Source organism: Typha angustifolia, chromosome 1, assembly GCF_048772165.1.
Source record: "Typha angustifolia cultivar Huaian chromosome 1, ASM4877216v1, whole genome shotgun sequence".
NCBI lineage: Eukaryota > Viridiplantae > Streptophyta > Magnoliopsida > Poales > Typhaceae > Typha > Typha angustifolia.
This window is the reverse complement of record NC_133239.1, coordinates 7,013,034-7,039,351: the sequence shown is the minus strand read 5'-3', so window position 1 is coordinate 7,039,351 and position 26,318 is coordinate 7,013,034. Positions and strand designations below refer to the sequence as shown.

General features: G+C 36.5%; 1 protein-coding gene across 3 annotated transcripts; it reads left to right on the top strand.

The window, feature by feature from the left end:
• Positions 1–1,101: 1,101 nt before the first annotated feature.
• Positions 1,102–14,073, top strand: LOC140765232 (SUPPRESSOR OF ABI3-5). 3 transcript variants are annotated; one of them, XM_073104218.1, is made up of 16 exons: positions 1,102–1,431; positions 5,216–5,345; positions 5,543–5,583; positions 5,841–6,600; positions 6,685–6,756; positions 6,840–6,932; positions 7,022–7,101; positions 8,457–8,610; positions 9,741–9,828; positions 9,907–9,998; positions 10,071–10,139; positions 10,216–10,386; positions 11,189–11,378; positions 11,551–12,534; positions 12,950–13,167; positions 13,669–14,073. In XM_073104218.1, the coding sequence occupies exons 2-16, from the start codon at positions 5,298–5,300 to the stop codon at positions 13,846–13,848; spliced, it is 3,240 nt and encodes a 1,079-aa protein (XP_072960319.1). In that variant the 5' UTR covers positions 1,102–1,431; positions 5,216–5,297; the 3' UTR covers positions 13,849–14,073. The 3 variants fall into 3 exon arrangements, with proteins under 3 accessions (XP_072960319.1, XP_072960327.1, XP_072960312.1); XM_073104226.1 differs by having other exon boundaries at positions 1,103–1,431; positions 5,859–6,600; positions 8,454–8,610; XM_073104211.1 differs by having other exon boundaries at positions 1,103–1,431; positions 8,454–8,610.
• Positions 14,074–26,318: the final 12,245 nt, after the last annotated feature.

The window sequence follows — 26,318 nt, the reverse complement described above, 5'->3', positions numbered from 1 at the left end:
CATTTCGGACTCCGGACGAGCATAACGAGTTTCGGGTGATGCATTTTGGTCTCACCAATGCTCCAGTTACTTTTCAAAGCCTCATGAATGATATATTTTGGCCTCTATTACGAATGTATGTTTTAATATTTTTTGATGATATTTTGGTGTATAGCAGGACTGAATTGGAGCATTGGCGGCATTTGGAGAATGTGCTGAATTTGCCAAAGCAAAACTAGCTAAAGATCAAGAAGTCCAAGTGCCTATGGGGAGTACCACAAGTGGAGTATTTAGGCTAAAAGGTAGCATGTATGACTGCTTGGCCGATTCCTACTACTACCATAGGATTGCGAGGATTTTTGGGGCTGATTGGATATTATCATCGCTTCATCGCTGGCTATGGTAAGATCGCTGCTCCTCTCACTTCTTTGTTGAAGGACTCTTTTAGATGGACGGATGAAGCCACCACAGTCTTTGAAATACGATGACGCCCATTTTAGCGCTACTGAATTTCAGCGAAGAACTCATTGTGGAATGTAATGGAGTTAGGAGTTTGCATAAGAGTTGTACTAATGCAAGGATGACATCCCATTACTTTTCTTAGTAAGACTTTATCATAAAAATCTTAGCAATTATCGACTTACGAGAGAGATGTTGGTAATTCTGCATGCGATGACTAAGTGAAGGCCTTATTTGATCGGTAGACAATTCATTATCGAAACTGATCAAAGGAGTATTCCATACTTTATGGGATAGCATATACATACTCCGACACAGTAGAGATAGGTCACAAAATTGCCGGAGTATGATTATGAAATTTAATATAAGAAATGAACGGAAAATAAAGCAGGAGATGTATTATCACGCCAATTCGATACCGTCGAGATTGCAGCCTATTCTTCTCCTACTTTTCCTTTTTTTTTGATGTTAGATCTCCTCTCATAAAATGGATCTAATTCGGATCAACAGTAATTTTTTTTCAAGTTGAACAAGTCACACGTCATATTCAGCTATTCTTATATCAACATTAGCGGTCCTAAAAAGAAAATCATCTTAGCGGGTCGGATCCAATTATTTAATCCAATCCGTCTTACTCCTCGCCTATTTATTTCTCTCGCCGCTATACCAAAAATCGTCTCTCTCGTTCCCCTTCCCTTCCCCTTCTCCTCCTCTTCCCCTTCTTTCTCCTCAGCATTGGACCCAACGCATCGATGCCCTAGGTTTCCTCATTCGAAACCATCACCGACTTCGAATCTCTCGAGTCCTCTGCCACCGTGATCGCCGCAGACTTCCACCTTTCGTTCTTATCTTTCTCCTATCTCTCGCTTTTTTTAGGGTTTGGGATCTCGACGGGATCCACCGGATTCTCACTTGGTGTGAACTCCTTGGATTCCTCGTCGACCCGTGTTGTATCGTTCGGTCCAATTAGCTGATCGGCCGTTTCTGACCTGGGTATGGATTCTTTTGTTACTTTTACTTGTTCTTGTTATTTTCTTGTTAATTATCTAGCTTTCTTATGCTAGTTGAAAGGCTTTTTTCTATCATGATTATAATTTTTAGTTCCATATATGCTGCCTGATCCAGCACTTTGGGGCATATAATTGGATTTATATTGAGAGTTATGGATAAGCTCATTTGGTTTATTTGAATTAGCAGTCCGTTAGTTGTGGATCTGTGAACATAACTAAGGCCAAATGTAGAGTTTAGTTGAGGTATGGATTTGCTTCTGCAGTCAATATCAGACCCATTTTCATCTTTGAAATGATATGTCAGTGCTTGATAATTTTGAACTTACTAAATTCTCGGTATGACCTATTTTGACCAATTCTATATGCATAACGTTTCTTTACATGAAGCACCTACAATATTATAAATCTTTTGGTAATAATTGAAATGATAAATGAGCATCGGAATATCGGATTGTTTGGAATAAAAATATTTTCTTTGATGAATTGTCAGCTTGAAATAAATAGACATCAACCATTTTAATCAGATAATCTTGTAGCAAAGTTACATCATCTATTGCATGTATCTCTTGGTGGTTTATGTGATTGTTTAGGCTATATTATCTTCAAAATCAATTAGCTCAAGATAATTCTCTACCATCTTTAAAAGCATCATTTCTTATATTGGTGAATGAGAGCGGTGTTTAATCTTCTAAGTGAAGATTAAACGCCATGATGTAGCAAAGTTACATCATCTATTGCATGTATGTCTTGGTGGTTCCTGTGATTGTTTAGGCTATATTATCTTCAAAATCAATTAGCTAAAGATAATTCTCTACCATTGTTAAAAGCATCATTTCTTATATTGGTGAATGAGAGCGGTGTTTAATCTTCTAAGTGAAGATTTAGTGGGTTTAAAGAGTAATACTTTGTTGTGATTAGAAAGTCATCTAGATTCTCCTTCGCATCAAGCAAAACCGATTGTTGTTGTCTCACATTGTATGTCATAATTGAGAGGTGCTTCCACTTGGAATGTATAAACTTATAATCAAGGTCTGAAAAATCGGGATCAGATTTGGGATTGGCTTTTCGAAAAAATGATACGTATCAGCTGTATTGGTCATTCGGATCAAACTTGACTTTTTTTAATTACAGAAAATTCTAAATATTATTTAAAAATGTAAGAAAATTTCTAAAATTTAGAAAAAAATGACAAAAAATAAGAAAATAATAATTATTCACACGTGAACCCTAAAAATTAAAAAATTACTAACTTACTTAATTGTCTTGCAGATATATATATATATATATATATATATATAATAATAATAATAATAATAATAATAATAATAAAGAAGAGAGAATAAAATAAGGAGCATTCTATATTAGGAATTTATTTTTTAATCAACCATTCTATATATATTAAGAGAGAAATTTAGACCCAATTGGTTATGTAATTAAGAGATCATATATAATCTAATTAATTAGCAAACTCAATGTAGTGTCGTCACTTTAATTAATTTATTGTCACCTTCACTACACATACCAAGAATAAATATTAACTTGCGTTTTCCTTAAGTCAGCACAAGAGGTTAGTTATTACACTTGAACTAATTAACCAGCTCATGCTCACGATTTTCCATACCTTTAGTACTCTGTATTAACCTAGCTCATGCATGCACTACTTTACCCAAACCCACCAATCTCGATCTAGATCGGCCGATCCAAGCTGATCCTGCCCGATTCCAGTCAATTGATTGGGATCGGGCTAGATTGGGATCGGGTTTGGCCGATCCAGATTGAGATCAGCCAATCCTTCTAACCATGGTTATAATCAACTAGGTCACCCCACTAAATTATTAGCCTTGTACATAATTCATCCTTTTTTGTCCATGATTTATGTTCACCAAAGTTTCTATAGTCAATCATTGCATTGCCATCCCGAGTAACCATGAGAATAGAAGGAAGCATGGTGTTCTTTATAATTGGTTAGTGCTTGACTCTATACTATGAAGAATACTATTGATCATTTATGTTCATTATAACACACCTAGGAAATATTTAGATAACTTATAGGTTTCCAATGAATCAAATAGGAAGGAAGGCTCAAATTTTTGCCGCAGTAATAGAGAGATGAAGAGGAAGAGAGTGAGAGGAGGGGGAGGGGGGGGGGGTGTTGTTGGTGTTAGAGAGAGAGAGTAGAGAAAGGGAGATAATGAATACTTTTTTGATTTCTAGGCTTCATATCTGAGTAGTTATTACTTTCTTAAATTTTTGTTATTTTTTCTAGATTTTTTAAAAAAATTCTGCATTTTTAGATAATATTTAGAATCTAACTTAATTAAAAGATAATTTGGTCCAATATGGTCAATATGACTAAGACATTTTGTTTTCTTGAGTGGCTGATTCTAATCTCAGTACTCGGAACCTTGGGATAGACATCAAGCTCTGATGACTTGTGATAATTAAAAAGAGAAGATTGATAAATAGTTTATCTCATCTTACATACAAAGTCCACAATGACATAATGATCAAGATAGTATTTGGTACATCATTTCCATGTGATTGTCTTTATCCTCTTCTGGTTCTTGTGTTCATTAGGTTCTCTCTTTTTAGAGTCAATACCTATTTGAGTGTGGACCATCAGATCTTGATGTTGAAAAATAAGTTTTTGTTGCCTGGGTCTAGTGACCTGTTTTCTACTGTATTATCACCTTTTCTTTCCTCTTGATTGGTTGTAAGACTATATAACAAAAATCATGTGTGTAAAACTATTCATTGACAAACAAATGAAAATAGTTAACCATAGAAATCATGTTTATACTTTATAATATTTTAATTCCTTTAGCAGATTGATTGTTTATGCTGGTATAGATTGTAGGGTGTGATGTGCTCTTATCTTTTTCAGTTTTTTCTTGAGACCTTCAAAACTTTATTATACTTGTTCTTCTAAACATATTTGCAGGACATCCTTCGCTGCAAATATCATGCTTCCATATTCTATTCGATTCAGATGCAGTAGTATATAATAATGCATTTGATATTGAAAGTACTTTGTAGTACATTAATTTGCTTGGATGCAGATATTCCATTTTTCATTTTCTCACTAGGTTAGACAGTAATCTGAATAGGTACATAAGACAGCAAATTCTTGTTTAATACCATAAGATGCAATACCTAATGATGCAACATCATTTCATCTGTAGTTCTTTGATTCTTTCTCTCATTGAATTATTGCTGGAGTTCTTGCATTTAAGTGTGAGGTATGCATGTTATAGTGAATTTTAGAGGCAATCATGGATTCATTGGGCATCATAATTTCTATCTCATTATTGTTCAATTTCTCTACGTCTAATTCTCTCTTTCTCTCTTCATTTTTTAGTTGTCATGTTTTGTTACTAATTAGATATAAAATTAGGTTTCTTGCCACACCTGTTCTATATTGTGCCATTTGTGTGCCATATTCTGTGGCCATTTATTTTGATTCGTTGTTAGTAGTATTTTTGATTCCTTGGGGAAGTCTCCTATGTAATACTTTGGTTGTTCAAGCTGTTTGACTTTTTTTGTAGGTTACCAGAGGCCTTCTGTCTTTTCTAATTCTTAAGAATGCTGCACAATTATATTAGTTTTATATACTTCAAATTTCAAAGGCTTATATCATTGATGCAAGAGCCTGAAGATGATATGATTATTGGATGGTTGGTTTTGAAGGTTCCATGAGGCTGGCCATGCACGTTAGTTATTTATTGACACTGGCATAACTCTGTCTATACTCTGTGCATCCATTACAGGATAGATCCTCCAAACAACCACTTCCACATCTGCAAAGATCATCAAGAACTTATAGGATAAAACTGGTGCGGCCTTCAAGAAATGGATCCTGGGCGTTATGTCCTGCAACAAGGATGGGATAATAACAGCGTAATTGCAGTTTTCTCCTTTATTACCTATCCGGGATGATATAGCAGATATATGGCTCATGTGCCTCCATGTTTATTGGCCTCTCATTCTAAAGAACTTTCACAGAAATCCGTGGGCCACTATTGATATGGAGTGGATTTCCCTACCCCTTCAATAATTATTTGTTGCTGACTTGACTTATTCTGTTGAATCTACAGGCACTAGAGGGGTACAATACTGTCAATGAGCCAGATTTCAGGTGAGTCAATGCTTTGACATTTCTTATAGTGACTTGTTATTCATTTTCATAGAAATTCTCATTCTAGCATGGTAAAGTGCCCCTCTTTGATCTTGAGTTGAAAACATGAAACTTTTTTATGATTATCATTTTGTTATCTTTGTAATGCTATAGATTCTATAGTAGTGATAATTGTTTCACTACTTTCTGATTGTACTTCAGATATTTTATGCTGTAAATTATACCCATTTCCCCTACTACTTACCATATTTTGGCAGGGCTGGTGGATCATACAGTGGTAGGAGATTTTTGGATGAAGGTTTTTCTAGAGAATCTGTTTATGCCAGGAGTACATTCCAACGCGATGTACATGAGAGAGACGTATATCCACCACCACCTCCTGCGACTGGCATTTGGCCTCAGCCTAAAAGAAATTTTGATGATGAATATCCACTCCTTAGGGAATCCAGAAGACATGACTCATTTCATGAGATGGACTATCGTGATGCAGACAAGTATCATGAAGTTGATTCCTTTCGAGGAGTTGATAAATTCCGTGATAATTATCATAATGTTGACAGCTATTATGAAACAGATAGTCACCGTGATTATGGTTTTGATAGGCATGCAAGGATGGGGGGTAGAGATCGTGATGAGATTGGTAGTGACTATGAACTTCGCCATCGCATTTCTCACCAAAGCAGGGAAAACAGTAGAGAAAAAGACTATGATTATGGTCGGTACAATTATGATTCTGACCATGAGAGAGGCAAGAGGGACAGTACTTGGCGAAGACGTGAATCACGTGATCGTGAACGTGATAAAAGAGGTCTGAGTCATGAAAGAGACCAAAGTCCGTATAGACATCATGACCGCTCTCGATCGCATGGGCATGACGATCGATCAAGATCAAGATCTCCTAGAGGTCGAAGTTATGGGCGAAGTCACAGAGAAGACAGTTATGATGATAGTAGATATGAGAGGAGTGATCGAAGAAGAGACCATGATCGTGATGAGAGAAGACATACAGACTCAGTTGTAAGATCATACTTTGACTTTAAATATTGGCACAACTATTTACAACTTAGGAGATATCATATGAAAATATTTTGTCTGTTGCAGGCCCCATCAGCCACTGTTGTTGTGAAGGGTTTATCGCAGAAGACGACAGAAGAAGATCTATATCAAATTCTTGTACAAATTCTTCTTATGACTTGTTTATGGTCTTTGTAAGTAATATTATTTTTGTTTATTTATCAGTGTATAATGCGTTGTAGGCTGAGTGGGGACCTCTTAGGCATGTGCGTGTGATAAAGGAGAGGAGTTCTGGCATCTCTCGTGGATTTGCATTTATTGATTTTCCTACAGTGGTACCTATAATGCCATATCTTCACTATTGGGCCTTTTGGCTCCACTCTCACTTGATACCATTCTTACAAGCTTCAACTCTGATATATAGGAAGCTGCTCGTAACATGATGAATGGTATTGGAGAAAACGGTCTGGTGATTGATGGAAGAAAGCTATTTTTTGAGTACAGGTACAAGTTTTTTGAAATATCAAATATTCTGTTCTCGATGCTTTTGTGTTTGTAAAGGACTGAAGCACACTTTTCTATCTATTCTTTCTTTTTATAACTTGTTATATAAATTTCCTGGTCATATCAACACAAATGGGGATAATACAGCTTCTTTTGGACATTAATTTGTGACATGAATCATCAAAGTTCTCTTTTGTGGTGATGCTGCTGTGTCATTGGCCTATTAGCATTTTAGCATGAAAGACTACGTTAAGATGAGGATGTTGGATGGTCTTATAGCATAAATGGTGGAAGTACAACTAAATGCGGACCATCTTGTTGCAATATGATGTAGATGAACTGATCATGCCCGATGAGAATTTAAATGTAGCGTATTCAACGCCAGAAATTGAACCAAGTACAAGTAGATATGATTGAGACCAGCAATCTGATTTGATAGCTATTATCAGTGCTGTTTGTGTTTTGGTTTGTAAAGTTTATGGATGATATGGAACATAGGGAGAAAAACCTAACCCATGCTTGGCCACAATATGCTGCAAAAAGCTTAAATATGTGAGTGCATTTCCTATCTTGAATGGTGATAGCCTAACCATGATGCAGCTCGGTCTTAACTTGAATTGCTGATACACAAGTTATTGTTTAATTGTAAATATGACTTTCATGCCTCACTTTTGTGCATAATAATATAGTTTGTATAAATATGCAGTGTCTCTTCCAGGTGGAGAGTTTTCCAAGAATCTGGTCTCCACTAGATAGTGTTCGGAATTTATGAAACTGTCCACTATATAATTTCTTCATTTGATCTAAGTTTTGCTCAGGTGGGAAAAATTGTTACTTTAAGTTGTGTTAGGAGGGATAAACTGAAAGGTGAGACATATAAATTATTGGCTTGGTCCTTAGTGTTGCCAGAACAATACACCTGCCTTGATTCCTTGCTTTTGAGTTTATTTATTGATTGTTCATCTAGGTATGGATATCTTCCAGTGAAAAGATGGAGTTTGCATTCTCCTTTATGACCTATGATCTTGCTGATGCTTGGTTTTTGACATTATATCATTGTTTTATTTTTCATGGAAGCATATTGAAGGATCTGTGATTCATGTCTTCTTAAATATTCAGTTTTCCTTTATAGTACTACTTAGTTGAATTTAGACTTTTATTATCAAAGCAAATTACCAAACGTAAAATAATATGCTTAAGCTTCAGACTAGTTGGAGGGAACATGGTTCTCATTTCACATTGGACTAGCTATTGCTGATGTAAACATCTTTTTACTTAGCCTGCTGCCAATGGCCTCATATGTCTACAAGTAACTTGTATACTTTTTGCTGATAAAACCTCTTGTACTGCAGTAGTAAGCCAACTGGTGGGGCAGGTGCACCTTCTCTAGGACAAGAAAGTTTGACAAAATCTTCATATGGGCAGCACAGGTTTTCTACTGCACCATGTGACTGGATGTGTACTATTTGTGGATGTGTAAATTTTGCGCGTCGAACATCCTGTTTCCAGGTATCCTTTCACATTGTTTTGTATTTTCACATTTTATTCTTTTAAAACATCTATTTAGGTCAGTTGCAAAGTAACATAATTTTGCTTTTTGTTCTTTGATCTAAATTATTTTACTCATCAGGGGCTAATTGTTATAGAACTCTGTTGAACATGTAGAATCCTCTTTTGTCTCAGATGAGTTTTCTATCACTTCATCATTAGTCCCGTGCAGAATTTTGTCCTTAGTGGAAGTATTTGGAGATTGACCCATTAGCTAATTGTTCTTTCCAATATTTTGAAAGACGATCGCGGTTAGCGGTCACTTTATCGCAGAGCGCCTAGGCTGAATGCGGGCAACAAGACGGGCCAAAACAATCTAGCATTTTTAATATATAATAAATTAGAAATAATTATATATGATATATAATAAATACTATTTATATAATTGGCAATAATTCCTCTAGCAGAATAACAATTAATTCACAAACAGTATTCAACATAATAGCAAATATACATATTAGCAAACAAGAATCACATGTTAATCCACAAATACTAATCACATACTTGCAGAAAAAATAGTAATCTCTCTTAGGCCCTCAGCAGAATAGTAATTAGCAAACATAAATACAGAAAAAAACACCTATTCTGCTGATTAAAAATATTAAAAATAACACCAAAACCACCAAGGTGGCCTGCCCTCTTTTGGTGGGGCTGCCTTCTTTGTTTTCAGGGCAACCGCCTTTCAATACAATGGTTCTTTCTACATCCTTTTGCAGTACTAGTGTGCAGTTTGTAGAGTTTGTACGTCTTTTCAGTTTGAAGTATGGTTTTTTCTCCTCCTGATCCCCTGGCAATTTGCTTTATATATAAAGCCTTTGAGTTATCTTGCTTATTTTGGGACTTGCTAATTTCGTAGAATCTATTAGATTTTCATATTAGCTTGTAAATGCTTTACAAGCTAAGCAAAGTGGAAAGACCTGGTCAATCTTTCTGAAGTGTGCGTCTTTTTATATTATTAACATGCAATATTCATTGCTGCTGCTATTTGCCAATATTAACCTATATTGTTACTATAAATAGATATCTGAAATCTATTTATGATTTTCGTGATTGCTTTTTTGGGTTTATTATGTTTGATTTTACTGATGCAGTGCAATGAACCGCGGACTGATGATGCTCCAGCAGCTGATGTATCGACATCCACTACAGCAGTACTAGGGAAAAGGGGATCAGAAGCAGGTAGATTCTTTCTGGAATGCGAAATTTTGATTTTCTTTAGTATTTTGAATGTGCTGTTAACCAACTATAAATGCTCAGGTCCTACGCATGTTTTAGTTGTCCGTGGTCTGGATGAAAATGCTGATGAGGAAATGCTCCGTTATGAGTTCGCCAAGCATGCAGCTATAAAGGTTGGAAGTGTGGTCCTTATGCTTATAGTTTTATTGCTTTGTTACTGCTAAAATCATTCTCTTTGTTGGCAGGATCTTCGACTTGTCAGAGATAAGTTTACTCACGTATCGAGGGGTTTTGCTTTCATCCACTTCCATTCAGTAATGACTGCTTGCTTCCTTGCCTTGTTTCTTTCCTTCTGTTGGATTCTTATTTTTTCTGTTTTGGTTATTGTAGGTGGAGGATGCGACGAGAGCTCTTGAAGCAACAAATGGAACGACACTTGAGAAAAATGGGCAAGTTTTGCGTGTAGCATATGCAAAAAGCATACATGGACCTGGGTCTGGGGCTCCGCAGTCAAGCAGTCTTGCAGCAGCTGCAATTGAGGCGGCAACATTTGCCCAACAGGTCTTTGATACTTGCCTTAATAGTATATGCTTACATTTACATTTTTCTAAGTCTTCCATTATTCAAAATTTTACTGTATAAAAAGTGAAATTGCTATCTTGTGAAAGTTGACACCTTTGGAGTGGTTATACTTGATTAGTGCCAGTATTTCTTGGTAAAATAGGAACATTATTGACCCATTTTTTTGCCCATTGGTTTGCTTTTCTTTTATGTCTGATGGAGTATAAAAGAATTAAAATCATCGTTCTCTTTCAGCTTCAGATTTTAGCGTAATTGGTGAGTTAATATGGTATTTGAGGAGGAGGTTATGAGTTTTAATTGCGTAAGGTCTATTTGCCATTTAAAGCATAAAAAGCCCACCCATTAATTCAAATTCCACTTCTTGAGCCTATTAAATTGTCATGATCTTAGAAGTGAAGAAGGTAATGCTATTGTATAAAAATCATTTTTCTCTATTAAATTTTAAGATTTTAGAGTAATTTGTGAGTTAGCAAACTTTGGAAAAAGATTACTACAAATCTTCAATTTGTATTCGGCCATCTTTGAGCAAGTATTTAGTGTGGATATTGCATGAATTGTCATCAAGATCTTGTCTTAATTTTTTTTTGGACTTCATGCATTTATGTTGTAGTACTTTATTGAGAGTTCCATATGTAATATATTGTGGAAGTGTAAGGTGTCAGCAGATTCTTACATATTGCTTGATTCTTAATTTTCTTATTATGCTAGTCTAGTATTATTGTCTATACTATTATATGGAGAACACTGGCAAGTGTCTTATATCGTTGCCCTTTTGTTTCAGTATGATGCTGTAGGTTGGACACCAAAAGAATACAATCCTGATGACAAGCAATCAGCTAATGGCCATGTGCAGAATGCCAATTTAGAAGCTCCCAAAGGTGGTTCTGCTTCACAGTCTGGGTTTGTGTGGGATGAAAAATCTGGTTATTATTATGATGCTTCCTCTGGATTTTACTATGATGGAAATACAGGTCAGTTATTCTTTACCAGCAATTTAATTTGTCTGTTGAAAAGCATTTCATTGCTAGCTTTATTACCTCATTGTTGTGATTCCCTAGACTAGGAAGTTGACCTTTGGCATTATGTGAACCACAAAACCAGTCATTTAATTGGCTTCTCTTTTGTGTTTCTTATTTCATGCAGGGCTTTATTATGATGGCAATACAGGAATGTGGTATTCCTACGATCAACAAAGTCAACAGTATATTCCTTGTGGTGATCAGAGCAACAATAAGGCAGCTAATGAGCCGGCGGAAAATGAATCATCAAAAACATCAGATGGTAATACTAGCAGAAAAGTAGTAATATCTGCACCTGCAGCTACAGTAAAACCAAATGAGAAAGCTTCATTGCCTGATGCTGTTCAAGCTGCTGCAAATGCAGCATTAGCTGCAGAGAAAAAAGAAAAGGAGAAGTCAAAAGAGATTAAGTTGGCATCAAAAAGTAGTCTCCTAGCTAATAAGAAGAAGATGAATAATGTTTTGGCGATGTGGAAGCAAAGAAATCATGAAGGGCAGGCTGCACGATTTATGCTGGATGACAGGGATCCATCCAGTTTGACAGACGATAAGCATGATAATTCATACAATGCCTCTGTAAGTTTATCCTCTAAATGTAAGTCATTATCTGATTTTGGAAATACAAAGCAAGCAAGCACAGTTTTGGGCTATAGCACAGCTGTTAATCGTGGTGCTATACCATCCGTCTCCACTCAAGCAGTAGATTTGGATTCCCAAATAAAGCCCAGGCCCATGAGTAATAATTCAGGACGTACCATTATGGGTGTTATCAGAGGTTCTGGGAGAGGGGTTATAAAGTCTGATACCTCATTCTCTACTGTTACGGGAAACACTGTTAACATTGCTTCTGCTACAAGCACCAGTGGTTCATTGGTAGCAAATGCTGAGTCTCCTTCAGATGCACCTTATAAAACAGACGCATCAGCACTTGGTTCATATGCATCATCAGGGTCTGCTGGTAGTGGCAAGCGTAGGTTTTCTGAGACACCAGTCCAATCAGCCCACAGGGAACAATCTCAGACAACTTACAGAGACCGGGCAGCAGAGAGACGAAACTTATATGGATCATCTTCATCTAAGAATGACCTATCAGACCTTGGAGATTCAAGTAAGCATCAATGATCTCCCCTGCATTCATGTAAATGATGCTTTTGTTGCTTTTGTACTGTAGTGTGACACACTGTTAGATCTTGCCACTACCATGGTCAGCTGGTGCAAGCCTGTTTGCCTGAACTAGGATATACTTTGTGTTACCTGGTTCGCCATTTTCTATTTAATGACGGTATTAGTTTCTGCCTATATAGGTATCTTGCAGAGTATTAAATCGTGGATTATTTTAAACAGTAAATTCACCTGTAATCAATTTGGAAATCAGATATCGGCAGAATGTGGATGAATTTTACTTGGTTCCGTTGACTGATAGTAATTAGATACTTCACTATCCCAACGAAGTTCTCCGACTGATACATCGTTGTATTCTTTTAAAGACATATATTAATCTTCTGGAAATGCCTTTTGTCAAGCTTGTGACTATCCATATCGCAAGGGTTCATCAACCGAGATAGGATCGATGCCCTTTCCCCCAGGAGTTGGTCCCTTTCCCCCAGGAGTTGGTCCACGAGGTGCTGGTGAAACAATTAGTAACACTGAAAGTTATGAGGTGATCACTGCTGATCGTGCCATTGATGAAAACAACGTGGGCAACCGGATTCTTCGCAATATGGGCTGGCAAGAAGGACTGGTACCTCTCTTTCCTGTTTATTTCTTGCTCTAGTATGTCTTGTCATTTAAAGTACCTCTCTTGCGGGTACTGCTGATTGTATGTGGATTTGCCATCTAATCCTATGTAAATGCTCTTAAATTTTGCACTTGTTCTTTTCACATTCTTTTTCAGGTAATTTTTGCATGAATCCTAATTTGAGTCTGATGATTATTGTCTTTAGAATATCTTGAAAACATTATTTTCATTATACTGGAAAAATCAGTCATTTAGATTATTATCTCTATGCAGGAATCCTTTTCCCCCACTGTGTAATAGTTTAGTATTTTTTAGTAGTGGAATACACACACTCAACTACTCTGACTAACCCAAAATTGAATGTGCTGGAAGGATGAAGGCAGATTTATTGGATGATTTTCCTGCAATGTGGACATTCTAAGCTGCTGTAGATACTTCTTGCTGACACTGGTTTGTTTTTTTTTGTACCTTTTTTTTGTGCCTATTCTACTTATGAACATCCAGGGACTTGGAAAGGATGGTAGTGGCATCAAGGAACCTGTGCAAGCAAAAGCCGTGGATGACAGGGCAGGACTTGGGAGTCAACAGAGGAAAGTAGACCCCTTGTTGGAGGCACAAGCTGGAGATAGTTATCGAACCATTATTCAGAAGAAGGCCATCGCAAGATTCCGTGAGATGTCTTAGATAGAAATATAATGAGTTAAGGCATTTTAGAGTTATCTAATTTAAGATCTTTGTTGGCACTGTATGAAATCCCTGTATGTTAAAGCAATGATTTTGTTTATTCCATCAAGTGCTACAAGGTAAACTGGATTTCTTACATGTACAAGCTAGGCAGCATTTCTGAAATGTTCCTTGTGATGATATCTTACTTTTTAGAGAAGTGGGAATTTTGTAGTGTTCCAATTATACTAGTGTTGCTGGAGTTCGAATCTGGGTACTCGTACAATACAGCATGAGTCATTTTAACAATTTGAGCACCATTCCGTTGCTCTTTGGAGCCAATGTTTAGTCTACCAATATTGATATTTTACTCCTTGGTACAAGATAGATTACCAATTGTTCTACTCAATTTTTTAGTATTTACTTGCAAGCTCCATTAAATATGTTTGCCCCCATTTAATTGTGTGTTGTATGCTCAGTAGTTGTAAAGACTTGGCCCAGTTTGTGGGTGGATTTTTGAAGACTTACCTTTGCTGTTACGGCGTGCTTCCCTCAGCTTCTTTCTTATAGGTGACCTCCGCTTGGTTTCATTCATTTCATTTACTTTTAAATGGTGTTGTAGTCTGCTCCATCTGTGTTTGTACAGAATTGGAGGCCAAGTCCTTTTCAATTGGTTGGATAGATCTCCAGAGTAAGATATCGATTGAGGTTTTTGATTATTGGGATCGGTGCTATGTATGCTATAGCTTGCTAATGGTGGGAGGGTGTACATTGTCGAGGCAATATTGAAAATATACAAATAGAGGATTTATGGTTGGATTGTTAAATCGGTATCTATATCTTAGTAAAGTCGGTCAGAAGCAATCTGTGGGCTAGACTGATTTCGGACTTGGTTCTCTAATTAAATATAGAGCCTGAACCTATGATATGTGTGCTATTATTATAGTTTTTTTTATATGTTTTAAATATCCTACAGATTTGAGCGTATTCAATGTCTTTACAGAGGCGAAAAAAAAAACCAATATCCAATATTATGTATTACTAGGTTTCCAATCTATGTACTATCAGTATTACTATAAGTATGCGAAAAAACTAAAGTGGTTCAAATTTTCTATGATTTTTTTCAAAAATAAAAGGGATATGATTTTACTACTATCGAAATCTTGTCTAACTTTTTCTTCCCAATAAGCAGTCTTTAGAATATTAAACCTACATATGCATTTTTGATAGAGAAATTTTGCACAAAAAACATACCTAGTTATCATTTTTATCAATTAAATCCTTTTTTATTTTTCTTTGCAAGTCAGACTTTCTTATTTTTTTTATTCCAAATTTGTCATTTATTATTAGTCTTATTAAATACTGATGGGACACTATAAAAAACGTAATGACTCGTACTCTTTTTTCTTCTTCTTCTTCTTTTATCTTACTTATTCTAATGATGGATGAAAAGAATTGAAGTAGGGAAGCTTCCGTGCACATCTACATTGTAGTTAGTATAGTTAAATCGAATTGGTTTTTTTCCCAGAAAAGAATTTAATTTGTGTTGCAAATATATTGCAGTATCTAGTTATGAACATTTTCATTTATCGAACACAATTTCTTAAGTGTACGTAACAATTTTTTTCCTAACTGGAAGGGCTAAAAGAATCAAATCCTATAATCACTCTCTTAAAAGAGAGAACAGTGGTGCTATTAGTAGCTAAAAGAAATAGACAAAATATTTATTTTATTGTATGATTTCGTGTTAGGTAGATAATTAATTTACAAATTTTATAGTTAATTTACTAATTTTATAGTTAATTTATGAATTTTGCAGTTATATTTACTAGTCTTTTTTATTTTCTTCTTTTTTCGATGGAAATAATTTTATACAGACTTCTCATATAACAAAAATAAGGTGGTAAATGAGTGAGATATAGAAGAAAAAAAATAGAAGAAAAATAGAGTAAAATATTTTTTGCAAACTAACTACGAATTATTACTTAATAAAAAGAGGAGGATGAGAAGTAAGAGAAATACTATCGTATTCAAACTTTTAAAGATATTTCATAATCATTAATATTTTTCTGATGTACATGAGCACTTTATTTATCTGACACAATTTCTTAAACCCCTATTCATTTCAGAAATTACAAAAGTCCTTATTGCATAATACAATTTTAGAATAACAGCTAAACATTAAAATAACCATATTCTAGAATATAAACACTATTTATCAAAAATACATCTTATACTACCCACAAACCTAATTACCAATTTATCCTTAATTTGACTACAACTTTTCTTAAATATCTTATTATAATTTATTACTCATCTTTTATCTCTTTTAAACATCTCCTATAATTTATTACTCATCTCTCTACTCTCTCAAACATCTTATCATAATTTATCATTTCTCTCTCCTCTCTCTCTTCTCTTATCATATTTTTTATTTTTACTAAATAACTAAAATTCAATTTAAACAACATAAATATCAATAATTTAATAATTCATAAAAATAAACACATTTAAAAAGTATTATTATTATTAAATGTTACTTTTATAAATATAAATATTATAAATTCTTCATAATATAGTATTTAATTGATATAATAGTTTTTTTTATAAATTATCTTATTATTAAAATAATTTTTAATGACATAAAAAATATAATATTAATAAACTAGTATTTATGGAAATAAATATTTACGTGTATATAAAATAATATATTTACTATTTAAATTATGTATTAACCTAATTAAATCTTTCTTTCTTTAAATAATAAAATAAGAAATTTGGGGGAAAAATCAATATAATATTATTAATAATCTCATGTTTTAAGCTAAAATAAAACATATGAAAGTGTAAATATTTTAATATTATTAATAATCTCATTTTGTAAAGATATATTAAAAATATAGGTTACATGTAAAATAAATATTTTTTACTATAAAATATAATAATATGATGCGAACCAAGTCAGATCGGATCACATCATGAGGACATTGGACTCGATGGATCGAGTCTATTTATTTTTTAATTGGTTCATGTTTATCTCTTATGTAAACCCTTAATGCTAGTCTAATTAAGTCATATAAGCCACTAAAGCAAATCTTAGTTCGAGTTGTATAAACCTTTATGGCTAAGTTCGAGTAGGACTTATTATACTCAACCTTTATATATAGAGGGGCTGGGCTTTTTTTATTTATTCATTCATGCATCCAATAAAAAATTAAGAATTATATTTTAGCCTTAGACTATCTTAGGTGTAAGAGTAAGATAATCTAGGAGTAGAAGTAAATTAATTATAGTCATTTATTTTTATAGGAGTAGATCTAAGTTAGAAACCCCAATTCTACCTTCAACCATAGCCACTATGGCCTCCACGAGTTACTCTACCTTACGACCATCTAACCACCACCCTTGTCTATCTGCCACCTTTTGACGACTACCACGATGTTAAATATTTACCGTTTTAATCTTGCTTTAGTATTTTATTTATATCTTTTCATCTCGATCTTTGATTTCGGTGAATCTAGAACCATTAGAGTCCTAACTCAAGAGGCTATCATCACCTAAATTTTCATAATTTTCTTAAATTTGGATCGGTCCAAATCTAGTTTGTAACATAATATTTAAAATATAAGAATATTTAAAATGTTTAATAATAAAATATTATTGTTGACTATAAAATATGTAGGATTAAATGTAAAAAAGACAAATATTAATAAGCCAAAATTTTATAAAATTAAATATATTCAAATTATAATAATAAATTTATATAAGCATTGCATATCTACCTCTCAAACATTGCTCACCTACCTTCAAGCATTGCATATCTACAACCCTAGCGTTGCATTGCATATTTACCTCCTAGCATTGCATTGCGTATGTATCTTCCTAAATTGCATATATAATGCCTTAGTCTATCATTGCATATATAATGCCCTAGCTTAGCATTGCATAAGTAACTCCCAAGCATTACATACATAAAATATATTAATTTATTTACCATATATGTGGTTTTGATCTAATTTCTTTTTATTTAGGCAACTTCATCTTCTTTCCTAACTAGGGTTTTGAGTTTGGCAAAAGGCTATGGAAGAGGCTATGGAAGAGGCCATGGGTGGGACAAAAAGTAAGAAAAGAAAATTGGATATTAAAGAGAAATAAAATATTATATAAGAGGGGAAGGATATTTTTGTCCATAAAAAATAGAAAAGGAGGGAAATGAGTTCGCCGTTTTTGAAATTATTTGGGCACGCCATGTTAATTTAGATAGAAAATCTATCATTTTAATCGTAAGTACATAGACTAGTTTCAGACGTTTTGGAGTAAAAGAATAAAATGTATCTAACCCCTAAAAGAAAGAGACAAATGTTTATTTTACTATATGATTTCGTATTACGTACACAATTAATTTATGAATTTTATAATTAATGAATTTCATTGTTAATTTATAAATTTTGCAGTTATATTTACTAATTTTCTGTCTTCTTTTTTACCATTGAAAATAAATTTTTATAAGCCTTTCATGAAAGGAAAATAAGGTGGAGGAGAAGTGAGATATAAAAAATAAGTAGAAGAAAAGTAGAGTAAAGTTTTGGTAATTTAACTGCAAATTTTATAAATAAACTATGAATTACAATTATAAAAAGAACGAGGATGAGGAGAAGTTTAAGAAATTTCCACCATAGAGATATTTCATAATCATTAGTATCCTTCTAATATAGATGAGCACTTTCTTTTTCTATTTTTTGAGAGGTTGGTATACAAATGTGAGATTAAGTTCTATTTGTTTTTATTTTTTTATTTTTGATCATTCATGAGCGTAAAAACTAGTTATGAGCTGGACAAAGGACCAACTGTCATAAATACAAACGCATTTAGATCTCACTAAGCTTTAGCCAATATAGTAAACTGCCTAGTCTAGGCTTCAAGCTATATATGTAGCTAAGCAATTGCTCTGATCTAAATGCCGTCAAGACCTGCTCCAAATTGTCTCACTACTGAGCTACTCCTCCAAGCCAATGTTGCGGTCCTTGATTATGATACGGATTGGACATAACCAACCCGTCTCAAACTAGATCAAAATTTGTTTTTGTTTTGGATAAAAATAAGAAAACTTATGGCTAGTGCATTTGAACACGGTCGAAGGGCGTTTGAATGCCTGCATAGTATTCGCACATACAAAGCCCTATGTTTGGTCGTTCGAATGCGGTTGAAGAGTGTTCAAACGCATGTCGATTAAATTATTTCATATTAGAGTTTATTTATGGTTTTTGGATGATTGTCTAGCCTCCAAATATATGGAATAACAACCACGTTAGGATAATTGATTGTTGGAGCTTTTATTTTGCATTTAGGCTTGAGCTAACATTCTCCCTCCTCCTTTTGCCCTCGGTATGCACTCCGAGATTTCTTCTGTGGTTGAGATTAATCCTCTGTTGCTTCTCTCTCCTCACTCTAGCGACCATCCATACCTGGAATCTTCCTTCTCCCTCCTTGTCTTGTTCAAGGTACTATCCCCATCCTCCATAGCTATTATCCACTTGCATTCCCTAACCCTAACAATACCACTATTTTCCATCAACTACGTCTATCTTGCCATCTCTTGATCTTTCGATATAGAAGTCATTATTTCCTCTATATCTTTTGATCTACCTACCAGATTGATGAGATTCTAGTTGCATTGGATTCCTAACTTTCAAAAGGAAAACATATTCAAATCTTAGATTATTCTAACAATTAGATTGATCCTTACTGACCTTGAAAGTTTTGTGTTCAGTTTTATTCATAATAGCAACTCAGATTGATAATCATCTTCCTCAAGAACGATTGTAACAAGTGGTATTAGAGCTAGCTTTTCTCGGTGTGCATCCACAATGATACCAACCACTAGATCCATGGTGGCATGAAGGAGTGAAGAAAGGGGAGACATCCACGCGGGCAGGTGGAGGTGTAGAGTTCCCAAAAATAGGGCTCTATATGTGCGAACGCTATGCAAACGTTTGAAAGCCCTTCGATTGCATTCAAATGCACTAGCTAGAAGTTTTCTTGCTTTTATCCAAAACAAAAATAGAAATTGATCTAGTTCGAGGTTAGCTTGGTCATATCCAATTCGTATCATAATTAAGAAAAGATGTAGGCGTTCTCTGTTTTTGTGAACTGATACAGGCATTCGTAAAGGTGTTCGAACGCGCCCCCTTCCGCGTTCGAATGCGACCTACAAAAAATTTATTTTAATAAAAATAAATAACTAATGCAATAAGAAAAGACTCTAACAAGGTGTATCATAGTGATTGACCCACCAGCTAATAGAGGACAATAGGGTCGAATATGTCTAGCTTGTCCACAATGATGACAGATCACCTCCTGAGTACCAAGAAAATCCTGAGATAAATATCCCCTTCGACCACATGTATAGCAAGTCCTCTACTCCAATGCAGGCCATTGTGTAGATCCTCTGCTACTAGTGCTACTTGTAATCGCTGCTGGCCTCCCGCTGCTAACAGAAGGTGATGCCTTACTAGGTTCGCCCGAACTCTATGAGCCGGATCTGCTCAGAACTGCACTAGAACTGGCACCACCAGTATAGGGGTGAAACCTCGGTCGATAAGAACCCGAGGGTCCACTCCAACTCGAACCACCTCATCACGAATGCCCATCCAAGAGACCTGGACATTTTGCCACTTGCTTCTATCGCTTAGAATGCTTCTCTAGTAAATCTCTCTTGGCTATCCCTACATTCTCCCCTAGATCCGCATAAGTCAGGTTCCTCGCCATATACACTTGTTTACAGATCTCAATCTATAGTCCCATCTTGAATTGCTCAGCTCTGATAGCATCATCTGGCACAACTCTAGGGCAGAAACGGGATAAGGTATTAAACCTTTTCTCGTACTGAGCTACAGTCATATTCCCCTATTTTAACTAGGTAAACTCCTGTGTCAGCTTAACTCGAAGGGATGCTGGGAAGTACTTCTGATCAAAGGCACCTATGAACGCCTTCCATGTGATGTGTTCTCCTACAGGTTGGTTTGGCATCAAGCGCTTAGTGGCCTTCCACCACCCTTCCGCCCCCCCCCCCCATAGAGAAGAAAAGTGGCAAAAGTCACCTGCTGATCCTCTAGGCACCTGAAAGCAGTTAGGATCCTTTTCACATCTACAATCCACCAGTTCGCCTTCATAGGATCGCTACATAAATCAGTTTAGTGGCCACGAAGATCCTCCTCCAGCTTGCTCAGCTGGGGTAAGATGCTTAGACAATCCACCCAGCATGTTTGTCCTAGCTACTGTCGTGCGCTCACGAACTAGCTCCTCAATGAACCTCTCTTGCTGTCTGATTAAATGCCTGAGGGCCTCAACGCTGATGGCTGAATCATCCACATCCAGCACATCGACTGTAGCAGAAGCTTCCTTAGAAGCAGTCGCATGAATCAATCTAGCGTGTTTAGGCGGCATTCCTATTAAGTTCAAAGTAATTTATTTATAATTCAGAAATTATACCTACATGTTGCTAATATCCCTTATATCCCTTATATCCAATCTATTATGGTATCTAAACTTCCTAAATCAATATATGGACTGTACCCTAGAGAACTTGTTGGATTATGGTGAACCTATGCTTTGATACCAAGTTGAAACACCCACTTCAAAAAATCACGTGTTCCTCACGTGGAGAGATCCACGTGACACTCACATGACTTGTAAGTGTAATAATCTCACGTATCTAAGCTAAGTCTAAAAATATCATAATAATCCAAGCAAATAATCTAAAGTTACAACTATCACAAACCTCAACAAGTCTCTAGGTATACAAGTCCATACACAAATTTAAAGCATAATAACCCTCATAGGGGCTAAAGTCCAACTAGAAATAATAGAATAAACAATGCTAATAGGAAAATAAATATGCTACTCCGTAATTAGTTCTGAAATATTTCCACCAAAATGGCGGTGAGCACAGGGCCCAGCAAGTATAATCCAATAGTAATCTATGAATATTGTATTGCATGATAAATAGAAATACATAGCCATAATTATCAACATATCACGATAAATGTGTACAATGCAATTTTCTATAAACTTTCATCATTATAACTCAATATATCAAAATCCACGCAGCAACCATGTCAATATTGTCATATTTCACAAAGCAACATAGTAATGAGGGAGACTAGCCATCTAGCGGTATTATCGCCCATACATGTCTAGCAACGCTGCATATGACTAGTTATCTATGGCCATCAAACTAAGGACCCCAGTCATAGGTTCATCCTCAACATTGTCACCGCTATAGTAAATCATCACACGAAGTAGAATCATTACTTGTAGTTGAATCATCGCACAGAGCAGAATCATCGCATACAGTGGGAAAGAGCTCACACCTCATTAGACGCCTTGATCCTGTGTCCTCGGGTACCGCTAGAGCTATAATCCCTATCTCTCAAACATCTTACTAATATCATCCTAGGCTAGTCTCCAAACAGGGCAGTGTAATCACCTGAATGCTCTATCAGCTAACAACCTTAGGTGTAAACTGGTAATATAATACTTATATACTACACTCTACCCTTAACCCCGAGTTGAGTGGGCAAGGGGCATTGTCTAGTTGCAACTAGACTAAAAATGATACGTGCATGTGGTGCCCTAATTTCTATTATTTATTATACCATGATCATCAAGGTAACATGTATCATAACTAAGCATGGCATGGAATCTGTCATACATAAGCGATAAATAATAATTAATGCATGTAAGAAATTACTACTAACTATGTAATTATCATCATAACAATATAAGTTTACATAGACTAACATAGGATCTAATTCGCTTGAAATATCCCTGGAATCGGTCCCACTCTTCTAAACAATCGGCTCCTCCTGATTCTCGAAATCCTCCTCGTACAGTAATGAGTCTAATAATTTATAAAATAAAATAAAACATAAGAATGATGAACTTATAGAGCTAACTACCTTGTTGCATAAATTAAGTTTGATTTTCTAGGTCTAGATAGGTAACTTTGTCTTGCATTTATTCTTCCCTTTTTAATATATTATTTTGTATTAAAATATGGTCATTTATGGTAAAATTAGAATTATCCTTATTTGCAAATGTCAAATGAATCAAATAAAGATAATTGAAATGATTATTAAATTCACCTACCTAATTTTAATTATGCATTATCTTAAATTATGTTAATATAATGATTGAGAAATTTTTTAGAAAGGTAACTACATTTATAAAAGAATATAAATACTAATAGTGGCTAGCCTATGGTCCAAAAGCTGGGCTGGGCTCAAGGCCCAGCATTGCATTCTTAGAAAGGAAGTGGGCTACGGGCGGGCCTACCCACAACCCACTAGGCCAAAATAAATGGGCTAGTTATAGGTGTGGGTCGCGGCCCACCCTGTAGTTCACCCAGAGATTGGCTAGGCTGGGCTTAAGAGCCTAGCCCACCACTGGCTATGGGCGTGGGCTGCGGCCTACCCCGTAGCCCACAGAGATCGGGTGGACTGGATTCACAAGCCCAGTCCACCACTAGCTACAAGTGTGGGCTACAGCCCAGCCCATAGCCCACAGAGATTGGGTGGACCACTGGCTACGGGCTTGGGCTGTGGCTCAGCCATTCTTAAGAGAAGGAGACCGATGGAGGGAGATGGAGTTGCTGTCGATGATCACCATCACCGGCAACCGAGATCACCGGCTCCTAAAGTTGATAAGGTTGACTTGGGTTGAGGCCGCAATTGAACCGTCGGCCGAGGTGGACAACGGTGAGGAGTAAGGAACTCCATGGCCGGCGGCTATGGAGGTTCCTACTTCGGTGCAAAAAGGGCTCGTAGCCCTCAACTCAAGTACCCACCTCTTCCATGCGAAGAGATGAGTCGATCGGGGTTGACGAGCGAGGCCACCACCTCTGATGGTGGCCGCCCATGACTAAGGAACCTAACAGTAGGAGGCGACATGGCATCGCCTCCCATGCACCTCGTGGGTATCCAATTTGGGTACCCACGACAAAGGATTGACATAGGGAAACTTCTCGGACTGGTGGTTGATCGACCCAAAGTCGTCGGCCGGTGAATTTCTTTGGCGAAGATAGAAATGAATAAACTATAATTTAACTATGATTTTGAAACACCCAAACCTCCAAATACATGTGTAAATCGCGTGGGTAAATCCCCCTACGCGGTGCATCACATGACCTGTCAGTAATAAGATTTCACAAGGCACACAACAGCACAAGTTCATACCATAAATAAACTCAACCATAAGAGTCCGGATACAAGTTCCACAGGACACAACCCTTCTAGATACACATCCAAAATATAACGCTAAAGTCCAAAATACAACATCAATCATAACTCCCTCGTAGGAGCTCAATACAGCTAATAGACATACTAAAATAGAAAGGCAGCTACTCCTCGCTACCTACACCTGCGTACCCTAGCTATGAAATAATGCCACCAAGAGGTGATGAACTCACAACGCAGCGAGTAGGATCCATACAATATAAAATAATGAAATCACATGTGCATATCTAATGTATGCCTATATTTGCTAGCAATAATAATATGCTTATTGAAATGACTTACCATGAGTTATTAAATCAATGCAATCGATAAAGATTACTAATCAGTATCCTAGAACATGCTAGTTCCTAAACGTATCATGATAAGTCCACACATATATAAAGCTTGATATAATCTCTTATTTATACAAATCTCAATCATAGTATCTACATGTTATGCATAGCAATAAAAGAATAGTTTAGTCATCTTGTGCCTACTAAGGCATTAATCATGTTTATCATAGCTCACCGAGTTATTCTCCACACAGGGTAAATACTCTCAAGAACACATCATCCATTATCTTATACATCGAGGAGGGATATATATACACATATAGCGGTAATGCCACCTACACATATATGGCGACACTATATGTGACCGGTAGTTTGTGGCTATCAGACTAAGGACCCCGGTTGTAAGCCCATATCTCACTCTTTCTAAATCATCATCGCCCTCAGTGGGAGAATTAGGAGCCCTCGACTCATCAATGGATGCCCTAACTTTGCGTCGTCGGATACCGCTAGAGATAATCTCTGCCTCACAATCATATTCTTCTATCATTATAATCTAGTCCTAACTATACAGTATAATTACCTGAACGCCACATAGGCTCCTAACTTCAAGTATAGGCCGCTAATAGTATAGTTATATAAGATATACTTTACCCTTAACCCTGGGCTGAATGAGTAGAGGCACTGCCTATTCAAAACCCGACTACTAATGATAGGTGGAAGTGGTGCAGTGTTTGTGAGTGTATAAGGCATACCATAGTCATCATGATCATTACATTCTATATTCACAACAGATATTTATATAAGGGTATATCATACAAGATACATATAGAGCATCATTACTAATGCATATGCTAGCATTCTCATAATATCATGATGAGTAATCTATCAATAACTGCACATGTCAAGATACATCATAGTATACTAAATGCATGTACTAATACTAACATTCCTATAATGTCATGGAGAGTATAATAACTATAACTGCATTATTCTAGACTTATATCAACTCTACTCGCTTGGGGGGTCTCCACAATACACTAAATCTCGTCAGCTAGCCGGCTCCTCTGGAATCCCGAAATCCTCCTCACGTAGTGTCAATCCTATTAATTCACGCAAATAAGGCTATACGTAAGATTAGCGAATTAATAGAATAAATTTCCTTATTAGAGAATTTATGTTTAGGCATAAACATGAGTCAAGGGTCTCCTAGGGTGAATTCTATTTTATCCTAAAATTCACATGATAATAAATTGTCATTACGGGGGTGGTTAAGCTGATTAATCAAGTAGAAGTAGATAAACAAGGTTATAAGGTCAAACGGCCTCAAATGGGCTAGGCTGGGGGTATTGGGTTGGGCCCAAGCCCAACTTAGCAGGTAAGGAGGAAATAGCTCGTGGGCTGCGGTCTGAACCGCAGCCCAGAGGCCTTGCGGGTTCATGGGCTGCGGTCTAAACTACAGCCCATTTAGCCTTATGGGCTGCGATTCAGACCGCAGCCCAAAGTCTCGTGGGCTGCGGTCTAAGCCATAGCCCAGCAGAGGTGTGGGTGGGGGGTTAAACAACCCCCACCCTTGCATGCCCTTCCCTTCCAAAGGAAGGAGACAGAGGGAGGGGAGGGAAGGCCCATGAGGCCGCAGTGTCAGCGGCGCAGCACGAGGTCGGCGGCACAGCACGAGACCGGCGGCACAGCCATGAGGCCGGTGGCGTAGCATGAGGCCAAGAAGGGTAAGTAGTGGGGAAGAAAAAGAAAGAGGGGAGGAGGGCCCGACGACGGCGGGCCGCGCTCCATGGGGGTCCTTCCTCCCTTCATCAAGGGCCCGAAGCCCGTCTAGGGAAGGTTTCTCTCCTTCCACTAGAGCCCTCAGACCGGCGGCCAGACACGGTGGCCGGACCGGAGCCCTCGGATCCGCGCGCTCGGCTTCATC

Coding starts and splice junctions, on each gene's coding strand:
- LOC140765232 (XM_073104211.1), top strand. CDS start 5,298: ATGGATCCTGGGCGTTATGTCCTGCAACAAGGATGGGATAATAACAGC. Junction 12,535..12,949: donor ATCAGACCTTGGAGATTCAA/GTAAGCATCAAT, acceptor CCTTTTGTCAAG/CTTGTGACTATCCATATCGC. Junction 13,168..13,668: donor TGGGCTGGCAAGAAGGACTG/GTACCTCTCTTT, acceptor ATGAACATCCAG/GGACTTGGAAAGGATGGTAG.